The following is a 16,825-nucleotide window of genomic DNA, read 5'->3' as shown; positions in this document are numbered from 1 at the left end:
TGTAGGTCATAACACAAACAAGTCGTCAAGTCAAGCAGCTGAGGAAAGGGCTTAAGGAAACCATGGTATGGCCGCTTCTGACAGAAAGATCAGACATCATTCCTCCTTTCTTACCAAGGGAATCAGAGACTGCTCCCTGTTGTGAGGTAAGGTCAGGTCACATCTTTTAACATCTGAATAGTAAAGCTATTTGGTTAATTTATGAAGGATGAACATTAATTGTTGACACAAAACACCAATATACTGTTTTGTATGCGTGGGTTAGTTGAACAGCTGGGTTACATTTAATAAAAATACACCTAATGTTGCTGATGCTCTTAAGACTACAAGATAAGTAAAGCTATAAAATGACTGTGGCCTGCCACAGAAGATGAAGATGAGGAAGAAGAGGAATGCTCTCGAGGATAAATGCAGAGTGGCAGGTTACCTTCGGTCCTTCATTGAAAATGGTAAGTCTGCTGCGATAGGTATTTTGCCATTGGTTTTCTCTGATTATACTTTGGTAAATTACATACAGTCCAGTGATCTTGGGTCATTAACAAAGTACACTATAGTAGAGCTGGGCGATATGAGATTTTTTCATATCACGATATTAATTTTTTTATAAAAAGGACAAGAGCGGTGAGGTCTATCGCAATAGTTTAATTTTTCTATTGAGAAAAGGTTATTTCGCAATACATATCGTTATCGTTCTATCGCCCAGCTCTACGCTATAGTATAATTTTGTTTTGTTATTTGCTCCATGCAATACATAAGAGTGGTGGCATTATCAGTTGCACTAGAATTGTATGTAGACTACTTTTAGCTTTGTTAACATAAAAATATCTATAAAAGCTACAACAGCAATTTGAGTGGGGCAAAAATGTCTGGTGCCCTGTATGTAAGTGGTCATCTTTTATGGTATTTCTCCATAAAAGATTCAAAATAATGAATATAGGATGTCATTATAGTTTAAAACAATCTTCTGTTGCAGCATCTTGTGCACAACAAAAAGCCCTCATCAAGTTTTGGACAGGATGGGAAGTCTTGCCGAGAAATGACTGTGGAAGTGGTCAACAGCAATCTTCCAAAGTCTTCCACCGGTTTTGAAGTACTACGTCTTCCTGCACACTACTGTACCTATGAGTCATTTCTAATGGACATTCAGGTGTGTCTCAACTCTACTGACTCAGGTTTTGGTCTGGTTTACGATTGATTCCATAACCACATGGTAAAATTAGACCATTTCTTCTTTCTTGCATCACATTACTGTACTCGGTGTTCAAAGAAACGGACAATCTAGTGAGTTCTAGTTCTTTTTAATACACTTGACAGTGAAAAATACAGAGTACAGGTGTGCATTTATGGCTTTTTTAATATAAACTGATGAAGAGTTCAGATATCAAAATCAGTTGTTCACTGTACATTATAAATTACACAATATGTTTTGTTTATACTCGCTACTGATACAAAAAAAATTTCTAGAAAAAATTATTTGAATTAAGATGTTACACTACTGTACTGTGTTCATTGTATTAAATCTGCTCAGAGTTGACATGTACTGTATATCCAACCAAGAAATGAATATCATTAAAGTGACAGCTGTATAAAACAAATCCTGTTTTATAGCCACTCACTGTTTTGTTGAAAATGAAATTGGTTATGCTGTTTTGAGTCAGTATTAGCTACAAAGCTGTAGAAATTAAAAAAAAAAAAAAAAAAATCCTCCTGACATAGAAACTGATTAAATGTAATAATGTCTTTCTACAAGTGATTTTGAAGTATTGGTAGCACAGCAGGGTCTTGTTCATTCAGTGCATCTGGGAGCTGAATCTCAGGAATGGTGATCTCATTTGATGGGCAGCGATTATGTTGTCCTGTCCAGTCCACACCATAATCCTCATCAACCTGAAAGAGCATGCACATGTTTTAAATCTAAACTGAAGAGGTGTTTCCTGCAGCTGTTCCTAGATGGACTTATTGAGTCTGCCAGGGCCTATGTGAGTTGCTTAGGCATTGGCTACCAACTAATTATTCATTCACCCATTCTAGGTCAGGATTGGTTCTCTTCAGGTATAACAAATTTAACTTTGTTTAAAGTATTGCCATCTATACCTGACAGGTGGGATAAAAGAGAATGGCTTGGGAGACACACAGCAAATCTCAAAGTTTTCCAATTAATGCTGAAAGAACCAAGGATGTAAATGTATTCTTGTTTTAGCTTTACCGAAGACACGAGAGAAAGTATATCTATAATGCTGCTGAAATAGACAAAACCATTTCAATAAACTCGCTATTTAACATCAACCTTGTTATGCGTTATCAGAGAACAATCAACTGCAAACAGCAATGAAACATTCAACTATGTACTATTTAAAGCACTAATGACCCTGCTGTCTAACAAGATGTGATAAGTAAGTAGACTGTGGAAAGCTGGTGGGTCTACTCTGTGTAAAAGGTTCCTACAGGCTCCACTGACCCCAGTCTCCGAGTTAACACACTAACAGCTAACACTGCTAAACGTGTCTCAACGCCGAGATGGCGCCGATAGCTTTAGCCGTAGCTGCCCCACTTAGTTTAGACAGTAACAAAAAAAAGTAAGCGATAATAATTCATTGTCAAACGTCATAATTAAGGTCAACACCTAAACAATGCTGTGTACAGAATCACACAGGTGCTCAATTACAGCATAAACTTACCTTAGACCATCCTCCGTCATTTTCCTCCTAATTGTGCTCGGAGACACAGAAAATGTATCGGCAATTACCCCGACGGTTATCCCGGACAGCACTAAAGTCCTGAGTGCTGCACCGGGATTTCTAGACGTGGACGGCCAACATTTGAAGACTGTTCTTCCTCGGCGTATTCCAAACGAACACGGTGCTGAATTGATCTTAAACCTTTGACAATGCTGTCATCGATGCGAACATCTTGAAGAGCAATTATCATCCCAAGCATTTCAGAAACATCTAAACGACTCAAAACAGTATCTACAGGTAAATGATCCCTCTCTATCTGATTTGCTTAAATGAGCAGAACTGGCTGAAGTTCACACCAGTCCGCCATCCTCCGTGACTTTTGACCTAGCACGCTGTTGCTAGCTGCAGTAGCCGTCCGCGGAGCCGGTATCCAGGAAAACTAGTCGATGGTAAACGATAAGCCAATAGGTGCAAAGGTCCAGCCCACTTACATTGATTGACAGACAAAGTCATTCTGCTGAAAAGTCGCATTATGAAATAAATAGACCATCGGGGAAAACGGGATTTTGAAATAAAGACTGACTTTGAAAAAAGGTCATTTTGGACTAAAAACGGCTGGAAATAAATAAAATGCCTCAGGAATAATCTCTGTTATTGTGAAAAATAATGACCATGAAATAATATTTCACAATAATAAGTAAATTTATATAGCAGAATGCAATATATTTCACAATAATGAGCATTTTTTTCAAAATGTGTTCCATTATTTCACAATATCATTCTCACATTACATATCTGTGTCTTATTTATTCACATAGTTATTTATTTCATCTTGACCTATTTATTTATTTAATTTTGAACACTTTGGAGTTCCATAGAGGGGTGTGAAAGCTCAGGGAACCCTTAACCATTTTTTTGTCCACCAGGCCACGGCAGAAGCAGATATGGTATGTAAACATTGGTTTGTTTTTTTAAACCCTCTGGTTAAGGTTATTATGGGCATGTGCAGTGAATATCAGCGCTATGTGGCCAGAAGTGTGATAATATAATTTATTTTGTGTAATAAACAACTGCAAGGATAGATGATTACAACAAATAGATGACTAATACATAAAAGTAATACATAGATGAATAATGATGATGAGTTAAGATGCGTAATCATGGGAACAAGTGGGTTTACAAACAGGAGCAGCTGATTAGCATTAGAAAAGCTGAAATAATACCTCAACTGAAGCCAATTGTACTATATGCACTATATGTGCACAGTTACAGGAATATTTTTTGTTCTATTGCTTTCTATTAATTTATATAATTTTAAGTTAAGCAGGACAGAGTTCTTTTAAAGAAAGATTTACTTATATTCTCAAAAGTTAAGCATGACAGGCTTCTGTTTAAGAAAGAGACCTGTTTTATTGTGTTAATGTTGTCATTTTGAGCTAAAAATAAATGGCTAAATGATCATTTGTTTCCCATATGGTCATATCACAAAGAATATGCATCTGCTTAAATCAAATTCAAGTCAAATGGTTAAAAAATAATTTCACACACAAAAAAAATAGCTACCACACTGGGAAGGGTGAAGACAACTGGGTTGCCCGGCCCTGGCCACGAGGTGTCCCTTATTTATTTTTCAGCGAGTTGGCAACCCTAGCTGTGGTCGTTGTATCTGTCATCGGTACCAACTCCACGAACTCCTCGGTGACGGTCAATGTGTCATCAACTCCGCGGATGAAAATTGCCAGTTGTGCAACATCTGTAATGTCCGTGCCTTCATCAATTGCAACTGAAAACACAATAAATGACTTTACTTTTTGCTTCAACTGGCTGTCCAAATCCGCTGAAAGATCAGAAATCCTGTCAGCAACTGTGTTTGTTGTCAGGCTGATATTTGCAAAGGCCTGGCGCTTTTCAGGGCACACAATCTCCGATGCGTTCATCATACATGTTTTTACAAATTCACCGTCACTAAATGGTTTTGAAGCTAGTGGACTTTCGTTAGCAATGAGGTAGCTAGCTTTCACTGCAGCATCACTGATGTCTCGGCTGTGAGTAAACACAGACTGCTGTTTCTTCAGACCCGCCAACAGTTCATTCACCTTCTCTCTTCTCCGCTGTCCTTGAAAGTTGTCATATTTGTCGGCATGAAGACTCACATAGTGGCGACGGAGGTTATATTCTTTTCAGCACTGCAACATGCTGGGAACACACCAAACATACAGCTTTCCCATTCACTTCCGTGAGGAGGATGACCATTTATCTTGGAACACTCTGCATCCACTTTTCTCTTTTTTGACAGAGACATATTGGGGCAATGAGGGTGCCAAAACAGATCAGGTTTAAATTTCGCGGGCAAAACAAAGTAGCTCACAATTGCTATTGCGCCATCCAATGGACACAATTGGAACAACAGTTTCTTTATTGAAAAATTGCTGCTCATTTTTATACTTTACAAAATCATCTCGCGGGCTGGATTAAACCCGTTTGCGGGCCTGATCCGGCCCGCGGGCCGTACGTTTGACACCCCTGTATTAGATCATAGACTGAAGGGGCTGCAGGGATTTATCTTTGTCTCTTCAGGAGATGTTTTCTGAAATTCAGCCACACTACTACCATTTGTAGAAAAGCACAAACAAGACTGAGTGCTGCCAAAGCAAGCTGACTGTCAACAGACTATCTGGGTGACTCGCAGGACTTTGAAGATGTAAACCGCAGTACATTTCCAAACACTACAAAGTGTGTGTTTCACATGAGGAGGTGGTGCTGCCATAGGTCTGTAAAACACAGCTGTACAATTTCCTAACACTTGGTGATATGTGTGTGTGTTTGTCAGGGTCACATGGTGGCAAAGGGAACTTACACGGAGCTTCAGCAGTCTGGATTGGACTTCACCTCCCTTCTCAAGAAGGAGGAAGAGGAGCAACAGCAGCCTCATCATGACACCCCCACCAGAACTCGAACTCTGTCTCAAAATTCAGTGCTGTCCCAGACTTCCTCTGTCCAGTCCATCAAAGATGAAGACCAGTTACCGGTTAGTGGATAATTATCAGTAAAAACAGCCTAGTTTTTAAAAAATCAGGGTTGTTTATAGGAAATGGGTCGTTTCTGCCCATCCCTAGTTTAATATCATGTTTGCTTTTCTTTCTTTTCCCCTTCCCCAATGGTCTTTAACATACAGAGCGTGCTGAACTGACACAACTTGAGCTTAGTTTGCTTTAGTCCGTTTTCATTTTGACAAGTTAAACACAGGGAACTTGACGGCCAGTGATCATGATACTTGTCTGCATGCTGATGACTTCCTCGCAGGCGGAGAAAGTTCAGACATTTGCAGAGGAGACTCGAGCTCAGGGAACCATTGGAATACGCATCTATGCCAAGTATCTGGCAGCTGGGGCCAACATTGTGGTTCTGCTGGCTGTCGTGCTGCTTAACATCATGGCTCAGGTACACAAAGACTCACCTGCACTTGTAATTCGCCTTCCACATGTTAGCTCAGTGAGAATAAGTGTTGAATGCATTTCACATGTGTAATATAAAGCAGTAAAAATTATTTTTTTGGCTTTTATATCTTCTAGGTAGCATACATCATGCAAGACTGGTGGCTAGCTTACTGGTAAGTATCTTCAATCTGCCGTTTTCCTCATAGACTGCAGCTTTTACATGTCTGTTTATACTCATGTCTGACTGTTTAGGGCTGATGAGCAAGAAAAACTAATGGCCAGCAGTAACATGACTAACATCACAACAAATGGACTAAATGTCACCAAAGAGCTGGACACGGATTTTTACCTGGGAATTTATGGAGGTAAAGGCGTTCTCTTATTTACACTGCGCTGCATTTCTTCTGATTTTACTCCACTGGTGTTTTATGGTGTGTTATTTTTCCAGGTTTGACTGCAGTCACCATAATCTTTGGCTTTGGCAGGAATTTGGTGCTGTTCAATGTGCTAGTGAGGTGTTCACAGTCTCTGCACAACCGCATGTTTAGCGCTATACTCCAAACACCCGTGCGCTTCTTTGACATCAATCCGATTGGTAAGCAAAACTTTGCAAATTTTTAGTGTTGTACGTTCTAAAGCCAGAGTCGGTAAATTGTAGAATTTTGTAGTTCAAAAACTTCTAAATGGAATTCTGTAGTGCTCGTGTGGGCCAACCACTCACCGGAGGGGAGATGGTCAGGGGCAGGCTGAGAAATCTGGCTTTAGGAACTTGGAATGGCACCTTTCTGTTGGGGAAGGAGCCTGAGCTAATGCTTAAGGTTGAGAAATATGAACTAGGTGTAGTCACGGTCACATGAACTCATAGCTTTTGCTCTGGTGTCTAGAGAGGGCTGGACATTGTACCAGTCCTGGGTTGCCCTCAGTGAGAGGTGACAGGCAGGTTGGGTATACAGGTATCCCCAATTTGGCAACTGTGCTTTGGGATGGATGAGTCTGGTTGTTTCCCTGTGCATTTGAGTCAAGAAACAGGTCCTGACTGTCATTTTATGCTTATGTGTAAAATCACATTTGACACGTCAGCACAATACCCAACCCTCTTCAAGTCCCTGGGTAGGATGTTTGATCTGCTTAAATGATGTCCTCAATCCTGCTGATACACTTTTTGTAGTGGAAGCAGAGTCTGGAGCTAACCCATCCATCACTGTGGCTGAGGCCACTGAAGTAAAAAAACAAACAAACAAAAAAGCTGGCCAGGCCCCAGGGTTAGATGAGGTTTGGTGAGGTTCCTCTTCCTTACACATAGGGTCAGGAACTCAGTCATACCTTGGTGTGACCCAAATAATCCAGATAAAGATAAGATAAGATAACTCTTTATTGTCATTGCACAGTCATACATAGTACAGTAGTACAATGAAATTGGAAAAACTGTCCTACGTCGGCACTACATATAACACAACACGACACGATATGACACATCACAACGTAACAAACAACACAACACAGTATATTAACTTAGTATAAAAAAGAAGAATAAGTGTATGTGTATTGCACACTGTTATTATTGCACATTAATTATTATTGCACCTTGTTATAAATATAAATATTATTGTTATTGTTTTAAACATTGTTACCTCCCCCTAAAAAGTCCAGGGAGGTATCCAGTCAGGTCAGCTATTTACATTGATCAGGGCTATTGCCCTGTTGTAAAAGCTGTCCTTGAGTCTATTTGTTCGGGACCTCAGCAGCCTGAACCTCCTGCCAGACGGCAGCAGCTTAAACACCCGGTGTCCTGGGTGTGTGCAGTCCCGTAGGATGCTGCGTGCCCTCTTGAGACAGCGAGTGCTGTACAGGTCCTTCAGGGAGGGAAGAGGATGTCCAATGATTTTTTGGGCCATGTTGATGACCCTCTGGAGTGCCTTTCTGTGTGCTGTGGTGCAGCTGGAGAACCACACACCGATGCAATATGTCAGCACACTTTCAATGGAGCAGCGGTAGAAGACGGTCAGCAGCTCCTTCTTCAGGTCCATTTTTCTGAGGATTCTCAGAAAGTGGAGACGCTGTTGGGCCTTCTTTAAGACCGCAGAGGTGTTAGAGCTCCATTGGAGGTCTGTGTCTATGTGCACACCCAGAAACTTGAAACTGGAGACCCTTTCCACGCACTCCCCGTTGATGCTGACAGGCTGCAGCTCGGACTTCCTCCTTCTGAAGTCAACTACCAGTTCTTTTGTTTTGGTGGTATTGAGGTCCAGGTTGTTGTCTGCACACCAATCTGACAGCCTCTGAACTTCAGCTCTGTATGCAGTCTCATCTCCCCCTGAGATGAGCCCCACCACAGTGGTATCATCTGCAAACTTGATGACTGTGTTGTCTGGGTGGGAACTAACACAGTCATGTGTGTACAGAGTGTACAGTAGGGGACTCAGTACACAGCCTTGTGGAGAGCCGGTGTTGAGGCTGAAAGGGGGTAAAGATGGATGGATGAATTTTGTGGTTACTTTTACTCCATTTGCCATCTTTGTGGGGGCACAGTATACAATTCAATTTTATTTATATAGCGCCAAATCACAACAAAAGTCGCCTCAAGGCGCTTCATAGATACAGAGAAAAACCCAACAATCATATGACCCCCTATATACAGGCAAGGAAAGTTAAACTAAACATTAATCTTACTCTAGCTGGTTTCAAAGTGTGGTGATAATTATCTCTTGTCTGACCTCAGGAAGAGTATTGAACAGATTTTCAAAGGACATTGGGCTGCTGGACTCCAACATGCCAGTGACGTTTGCAGATTTCGTTCAGGTGAGGGTAGATTTCTCAGCAAAGACACAGCAGCATTTTTCTTTTCTAAACCACTGACAAAGCTGCAATGAAGATCATAACAAGTGACAGTTTATGGTGGAGCTGTAGCCTCCACGCTCTTTTCGATAAACACAGCAGGTCCAGAGCAAAGGTAGGGAAGTATTTCCCTGAAGTAACAGCAGCACTCACTACTGTAATGATAATAAAACTTTCAAGCCAATAAAAGTCATTTAAAGTCCAATAAAAAAAAACGGTAACAAGTCTTAATAGAATCAAATCAACAGTTCAACAACCTAAGAAGAAAAGCGATCTTACCATGTGCTCATCTGTTGCTGGGTAGTTTTCCAAAGTGAAAGCTAAATTCTATGAAGAAAATGCCATAACTAGGCAATTTAAACTTTGCTGCAGACTCACAGCAGCTGTCCCATCACTATGAAATCAATGCAGTACCTGAAATACTTCACTCAGGTCCAGGCTTTATAACTCATTAGCCCTTAGCTCTTAACTTTGAAGCTAATCATTACACTGATTACACGCTGCTGGACAAAATATTACGAATTTCTTTGTTGTCACATGTTCCTTGAGCTTGCCTCAGTCACTCAGTACTCAGTGCTGCCACTGGTGAGTAAAGCGAAAGTGTAAGCGCTGTGGCACTGCCCTTTGCTGAGGTTGGTAACATTTACCTACTGATGCCCATCTGAGATAACGCTCTTATTTGTAACAGAGGGTCAAAGATCTCTTTGAAGAATAAAATGAGTAAAACTGACAGTGCTGTTACTAAAGTGAAAGGCTGAAGTACAATGCACAAGTTAATGAAAATACTTTCTCATTCTGTAAAACATTCATTTTTCTTTTCTAAAGACACTCAAAAAGAAAAAGGCACAAGAACAAACCACTTTAATGTTGATGTGTTTTTCTGTTGTGAGCAGATCTTCCTCCAGATACTTGGGGTCATTGCTGTTGCAGCGTCAGTGATTCCCTGGATCCTTATCCCCGTTGTCCCCCTCCTTCTCATCTTTCTTTATTTGCGTCGCTACTTTCTGCGGACCTCCAGAAATGTTAAACGGCTGGAGTCCACCAGTGAGTGTCCTACAGTACAACAGTGTGTGAAGAAGGAGATACACGTGCTGCTACTGTTGTTTCTTTTTCATTTTAAAACCTGCATATGTAATATCTTTAAAACTTGAAGCTCTTTAACCTATTGGTAACTTCTGACTCATCTGTGTCCTCAGCTCGGAGTCCAGTCTTCTCCCACTTGTCCTCATCTCTTCAGGGCCTTTGGACAATCCGAGCATTTGGGGAAGAGAAGCGCTTCCAGAAAGTCTTTGATGCCCATCAGGACCTGCACTCAGGTGCTCTTCATGCTTGGCACATAGAAGCTCATATTATGATCAGAGAACTTAAAAATTGTATGTTTTTGAACTGTCTGTGATGGATTGTTTCCCTGTGCAGAGGCCTGGTTCCTGTTCCTGACCACCTCTCGCTGGTTTGCTGTCCGCCTTGATGGCATCTGCTCCATCTTTGTTACCATCACTACTTTTGGCTGTCTGCTGCTCAGAGACAGTGAGAGAACTAATTTTACTGTTGATTTAGTCTTGCTGTTTGCGATCGCTTACCAGCAGGGGGCAGCTGTGTGCCGGTTATCCACTATATTGCCAAAAGTATAGGCTTACCCATCCAAATTGATGAACGATCAAGCTTCTCCATCTGGCAAGCCGATGGTCCAGTCTGAGAACGGTACTTATCTGACTGTTTCCAGGGAAAGAAACTCTTAGTGCAGCATACCAAGACATTTTGGACAATTTCATTCAGGAAGGGGCCATCAAGGCGATGGCCCCCTGTTCTAGCATGACTGTGTACAGTACACAAAGCAACGTCCATGAAGTCCATGAAGACATGTGTGAGTGAGTTTGGGATGAATTCGAGTGGAGATGACGAGCTAGGCCTTCTCATCCAACATAAGTGTCTGACCGCACAAATGCACTTCTGGAAGAATGATCAAAAATCCCAAAAACGCACTGCTAAACCTTGTGGAAGAGTTGAAGCTGCATAATTTTAAACCCTCTAAATTAAATGGATGGGATGTCACTCAAGTTCATATGCTTGCGAAGGCAGTTAAGTGAATACTTTTGGCAATACAGTGTATATGCAGTCCAGCAGATGCTGAGTGATTGCTGCCGTTTAACTTTTAAAAGTGTTAGTAAAATGGTTGTTTTCCTGCTCCTGTCAGAGCTTGATGCGGGTGCTGTTGGTTTGGCTCTGAGCTACTCTGTCACACTAATGGGCATGTTCCAGTGGGGTGTCAGACAGAGTGCAGAGGTGGAGAACATGGTAAGATACTCACTGTCTCTTTTATTTCCAGAGCTTGTATCATTTCTGTCCATACTGAGCTTTTGCTATTCCCATATAAATCTCACTAATTTCCAGAAATAGTCCAAAGATTGTATTTATTCTGTCATTTGAACATCAAAAGTCTTCTTTGCCATTTTGTTTTATATTTATGGTTGTTGGGCTTGTTGACATGGAGGTGAATCTGAGACCACTTTCCTGATGTTGTATGATTTCTGCCTGGTGTGCTACGCATCTTAAACTTGTGTTGTCAGCAGACTTAAATGATCAAAAATTTTTAGGAGTCTGAAGTAAATTATTTATTTGGGTGATGCAGTGGTTAGAACTGTTGTCTCCCAGCAAGAAGAAGGTCCTGAGTTTAACTCCACCATCAGGCCGGGGTCTTTCTGTGAGGAGTTTGTATGTTCTCCCCATGTTTGTGTGGTTTCTCTCCGGGTACTCCAGTTTCCTCCGAAAGTCCACAGACATGAAGTTAGTTGTGAATTTAAAATGCCCGTAGGTGTGAATGTGAGTGCGAATGGTTATCTGTCGACCTGGCGACCTGTCCGGGGTGTACCCTGCCTCCCGACCTGTGGTAGCTGGGATAGGCTCCAGTCCCCCCGTGACCCTGAATTTGATAAGCAGAAGAGGACGAATGGACATTATTATTTTGCAAGAGTCCAAAGGGTTAAGCTTTGGGATTCTGCTCTTTCACATGAATAGCATGAATAGACCACTAGTTGTACTGGTGTTTCTCTGGCATCTGTCCATAATAAATAATACCTGCATTCTCCTTGATACCAAGTAGACACACTAAATGATTCTATAACATCCGTCTGATTCACGTGGCAGTTCTCCTTCATTGAGAAAAGCAGCTCATGGAGAAAAAGTAGCTTAGGAAAATAATCCTGCAGAAACAGTGGCAGACTGAAGCATCCTGAACACTGAGTTGTGAGTTGCAGACTTGCTGATTGGATGTGGAGGATGTGGTGGGCAGTATCTTCTTAAATTTTTGGTGTAATTCTAGATATTAATCCATTCTTTCAGATTTACCTGATTGTTTATTTCTTAAATTGAACTTGTATGCAAATAGTTTTATTACATGTTGTGTTCTTGACTACACCACACAGACTGATCCTGATTTAATGTGCATTCCTGCGTTTCTGTCCTCAGATGACATCAGTGGAAAGAGTAGTAGAGTACACTAAACTGGAGAGTGAAGCACCCTGGGAAACCCAGAAACGTCCTCCTCCTGATTGGCCAAGTAAAGGCCTGGTGACTTTTGACCAGGTCAACTTCTCCTACAGTGCTGACGGACCTCAGGTGCTGCACAACCTGAAAGCCATGTTTAGACCCCAAGAGAAGGTCAGACATCAAGGTTTATTTGTTTTGTTTCTAAGAACCTGAAGCCATTTGTGTGATACGCTGTCAAACCAAAGCTTATGTTCTGTGTCCTGTGGGTCAGGTTGGTATTGTGGGTAGAACAGGAGCCGGGAAAAGCTCTCTGGTCTCGGCTCTGTTCCGCCTGGCAGAGCCCCAGGGGAAGCTCTACATCGACGGTATTGTGACCTCTGAGATCGGCCTCCATGACCTGCGGCAGAAGATGTCCATCATTCCTCAGGTACAACATCATAGCTGACCTCTTAGCAGAACACAACACTAGCATCTGGCTACTCTTGTTGCCTTGTTTCGTAGCTCGTCTACTATGACTTTGTTACTTTGACATGAGAAATATTTGGCTAATAAGTGACATTAATTATTACTAGTTGGGCACATCCTTAAAGCTAAGAAAGGATCAGCAGCCCCAGTCTGCTCTGACACTCTAGAGTCACTTCTGTTTGCTCTGTGAGAAAAGCACAAGTGTTGCAACAAAGTGCACAAGCACTTTGTTGCAACTGCTTTGATTTGGTGCTTATAAATAAAATTGAATTATTTGCTCAAACAATTATACGAGTGTAGTTTTAACACTGCATCTTTTGGTTTTTTTGTTGTTTGTTTGTTTGTTTTCACCAGCTTACCAGTAATGAGTTAAAATCAGCTGTCCAGCAAACATTTTCTCCTCAACGCTCTCAGCATTTCAATTCCCACAAAGCTCTTTGCTGTGATCAGTCAGAACTTTTGCAAACTGTAGGATGCATTCAAAACCAAAGGAGGGCAGCTGGTTACAGTTTGCCATGTGTGCCATTTAGGTTTTTTAAACTTTTACCTGCCACAGCAGGACATTCACTCAGATATGTCGAAATAAGTCACTGTGCTGTTCTGTTTACAAATAGTCCACAAAATCTAATCATTTTGGTGTCCTCTGGGTTCTCCAACTCTCCCCCACCCCTTTAGGACCCGGTACTGTTTACGGGTTCCATGAGAAAGAACCTGGATCCATTTAACCAACACACAGATGAAGAACTGTGGAGTGCTCTGGAAGAGGTCAGTAACTCTCACAATCGGCAGAATCAGTAGTGTGTGAGTTTTAATTCTTGTATGATGAAGCAGAATACTTGCCAAACTATTTTATTATCTTACCATACAACAGAAATATTGTGAAATATGTCAGGTTGGCTCATCAGAGCGTAGCGTACTAGCATCAAACTGTCCCATTCAGGATGACTGAGGGTGGAGGAGCTGCTGTCTCTATTGCATGAGGATATTCTCTTACATAGGCAATTATGTAATTATGTCCTGGAGCCAGGAGCGGACAATCAGAGATCCCAGTGTGGTGGTGAATGACCTCAAGGATTTTGACCTCAAAATCAGCCTTGAAAAGAGCTGCCAGGAACCTGCACCATGTATGGACTGTCTGGGGCTCTATATAGATCCTATTCCTAATTGTGTCACTTTCAGAGCAGAGGATCATCAGCATCCTTCACACATTGTCTCTCCCTCTTTCAGCTGAGAAAAACTGTGCAGTTCCAACTCTCTGCATCCTTGCACTCTTTAATTCCTGTGGTGCATTTACAACCGCTTATAATGAGGGATTGTCAGCTTTGGGTCACATCTCTACATCTGCTGCTGTCACAGTGTAACAATAACACCGCACTGTCTATCACAGTTCTCCACCTGCAGAGGAACCCAGCAGCTCTTATTGCACAAATACCTCTGAGGGTGATGTTACCCAGAGTAGCCCTTATGGCCTATGATGGGAAGGCAGTGAATGGCACAAATGTGCTAAAGCTGTGCTCTTAGCATCACGGGACATCTCTGTGGGTAACATTGTTGTCAAAACAGATGACTATGCAGTAATTATATTATGTTATAGTTTATATTAATCTTTGTTAGGATATTTAGATACTAACAGGTCTTATTCATGATTTTTATATGTAAGAAGAAGAACTTCAAATTTAATGCAGAGAAGCTAATATGTGAAGAATGGAGTCTCTCTTTTATACTGATTGCAGCATTCTGGATCAACTGAAGGCTTTTAGGCTTTTACAGCAATGCAGCCTAGAATAAATAAATACACCAACTAGCTTTCCAGCTTTACTTTGAGACAGGTTGCTTCTAATTTTACAGGTACTGCACAAATTAATAGAAAGAAAAGAAAGGCAGTCCTTAATGTAGATGCTAAGGAACATACCCTGATCAAACATGAGTCCTTGTGTTATTGGAGGTTGAGTCAGTGTCAGGTTAGACACACTATTTGTTTTTGAATCATTTGTCTTGATTGATAAATAAAGCTGGGTGTCATCTGCGTATCATATCATAGCAGTGCTTCTAATAATGTCTAAGGGAAGCATGTATGATTGGTCCCAGTACAGAACCCTGTGGAACTAACTGTAAAAAGACGACAGAGCAGGAATTATTTATAGAGGACACACACAGTGTAGTTAAAGCTGCTTTATTTTTTTTTATTCCTGCAGGTGCAGCTAAAGTCTGTGGTGGAAGAGCTCCCTGGAAAGTTGGAGACTGCCCTGGCTGAGTCGGGCTCCAACTTCAGTGTGGGCCAGAGGCAACTGGTGTGTCTGGCACGAGCTGTCCTGAGGAAGAACCGCATCCTCATCATTGATGAGGCCACAGCCAATGTGGACCCGAGGTACTGCAAGATGACGTTTGCCTACTGTGTATGAACAACATCTTGTTAGACAGAAGAATATCTTGTGTACTGCAGCATGATGGGATACAGAAACTACTCAGCTGATAACACTTACTTTGACACATCGGTGGTTGTTTGCTGATAGTAAATTTTATCTAAAGGTCACACTAACAGAAGCGTTTATTTCTGCGGCTGCAGGACCGATGAGCTGATTCAGAAAACCATACGAGATAAATTCAGGGAATGCACTGTGCTCACCATCGCTCATCGCCTCAACACCATCGTAGACAGCGACCGTATACTGGTGAGTCCTGAATCGTTGACACTGATGCCACTTAATTAGGTAAAACCTCTAATTAGGTAGTAGTTAAACAACTAATGCAAAGGTAAAAAGTAGAATGGCTTTTTGCTGAGAGCTGCTTCTGCTTTCCCTGTATGTGGATGGAGTGTCGGGCTTTCTGGGTTTAGCAGCTTTTCTTTCATAGCCTGAAAAATGCCAGATTCAAGTCAAGAGGCTATTAGTTTTACTTTGAAACTCATACTTTGCTCTTACTTTTGTGCAATAATCAGAACTATTTGTTTCCAGGTTCTAGATGCGGGGAAGATCCATGCGTATGATGAGCCGTACACCCTGCTGCAGGATCCCACTAACTTTTTTTATAAAATGGTGCAGCAGACGGGCAAACAGGAGGCAGCAGCTCTTCTAGAGGCAGCTAAAAAGGTCAGTTTGTTTTCGTTAAGTGTGAAGAACTTGAGTCAATCTCTTTTTGTAAACTGACATTTGTAAACTATGCGTTCCAGGCTTACGACAGCAGGAGCCGCCCCAGCCTGTCAAACGGACACGCAGTAACAGCAGACGGGAACTTGGTTATCTTTGAGACCGCTCTGTAAGCTCAGGGAGGCACTGAATTGCTGCTGCTCCTCCAGAAGATCCCTGGGCTGTAAAGCCCCTCCAGTCTCTGGTGAAAGCGCTGATCCGCTGCTGGTGGCGTAAGACGGGGTGGACGTGACCTGCACAGCATTGATTTGCTGGGCCTGATGTGGCCACACAGTGCAGCTGTTTCCTCAGACTGACTGCCCAGAAATCAGGGCTATGAGAACTGTTGATGTAGAGCACTACCTATTTATCTCTCACGTGTTAAATTGCTGCTCAGCATTCTGGTGCCTTGCACAAATAGCTTTTAAATGGCTACATAATCCTTAAAATCCCAAGTGCTTTAATTTACTGATGGAAGTAAATCACTTGTAGATCAAAGTGATATTATTGTTCAGGATTAGTAACGACCAAATTCTTACTCTGCAGAGATCTCTCTGTATTTTTTTCACATTTATCTCTTTAACTACATGTTTTAAAGACTTGGAAAAAAAGCGTCACAAGATTTCAGTGTTAAATATTTTGTTCCTTGTGTTGTTTAAATGCTGACTGAAGCATTTCTAGGGAGGAAAGTGAAATAGCAGTGTGAGCTGTCTGCTGAATGTTTAAGTTATTTCAACTTTGTACGCTTGTTTTGTCAAATATTACATAAAAGGCCCACACATCTCACATGGTAACATTT

General features: G+C 41.6%; 1 protein-coding gene and 1 long non-coding RNA gene across 2 annotated transcripts in view; one reads left to right on the top strand and one right to left on the bottom strand.

Annotated features, from left to right (window-relative positions):
* LOC146681532 (ATP-binding cassette sub-family C member 4-like) overlaps nucleotides 1–16,820 on the top strand; it is a 56,614-nt gene extending 39,794 nt beyond the window's left edge. Inside the window, exons 28-31 of the mRNA XM_085448781.1 lie at nucleotides 15,097–15,269; nucleotides 15,468–15,573; nucleotides 15,856–15,990; nucleotides 16,071–16,820. Of these exons, the coding sequence (XP_085304907.1) occupies nucleotides 15,097–15,269; nucleotides 15,468–15,573; nucleotides 15,856–15,990; nucleotides 16,071–16,160 (504 nt within the window). The 3' untranslated portion in view covers nucleotides 16,161–16,820. The remainder of the gene's footprint in view (nucleotides 1–15,096; nucleotides 15,270–15,467; nucleotides 15,574–15,855; nucleotides 15,991–16,070) is intronic.
* Nucleotides 1,283–3,223, bottom strand: LOC146681533 (uncharacterized). The gene is made up of 2 exons (XR_014917902.1): nucleotides 2,679–3,223; nucleotides 1,283–1,887 (listed from the first exon to the last, which is right to left on the bottom strand). It is a non-coding gene; the product is annotated as an uncharacterized LOC146681533 (long non-coding RNA).
* Nucleotides 16,821–16,825: the final 5 nt, after the last annotated feature.

Source organism: Copadichromis virginalis, linkage group LG23 (assembly GCF_057382275.1).
Source record: "Copadichromis virginalis isolate Kocher_CV1m ecotype Utaka linkage group LG23, C_Virginalis_male_GT1.1, whole genome shotgun sequence".
NCBI lineage: Eukaryota > Metazoa > Chordata > Actinopteri > Cichliformes > Cichlidae > Copadichromis > Copadichromis virginalis.
This window is presented reverse-complemented; position numbering and strand designations above follow the sequence as displayed.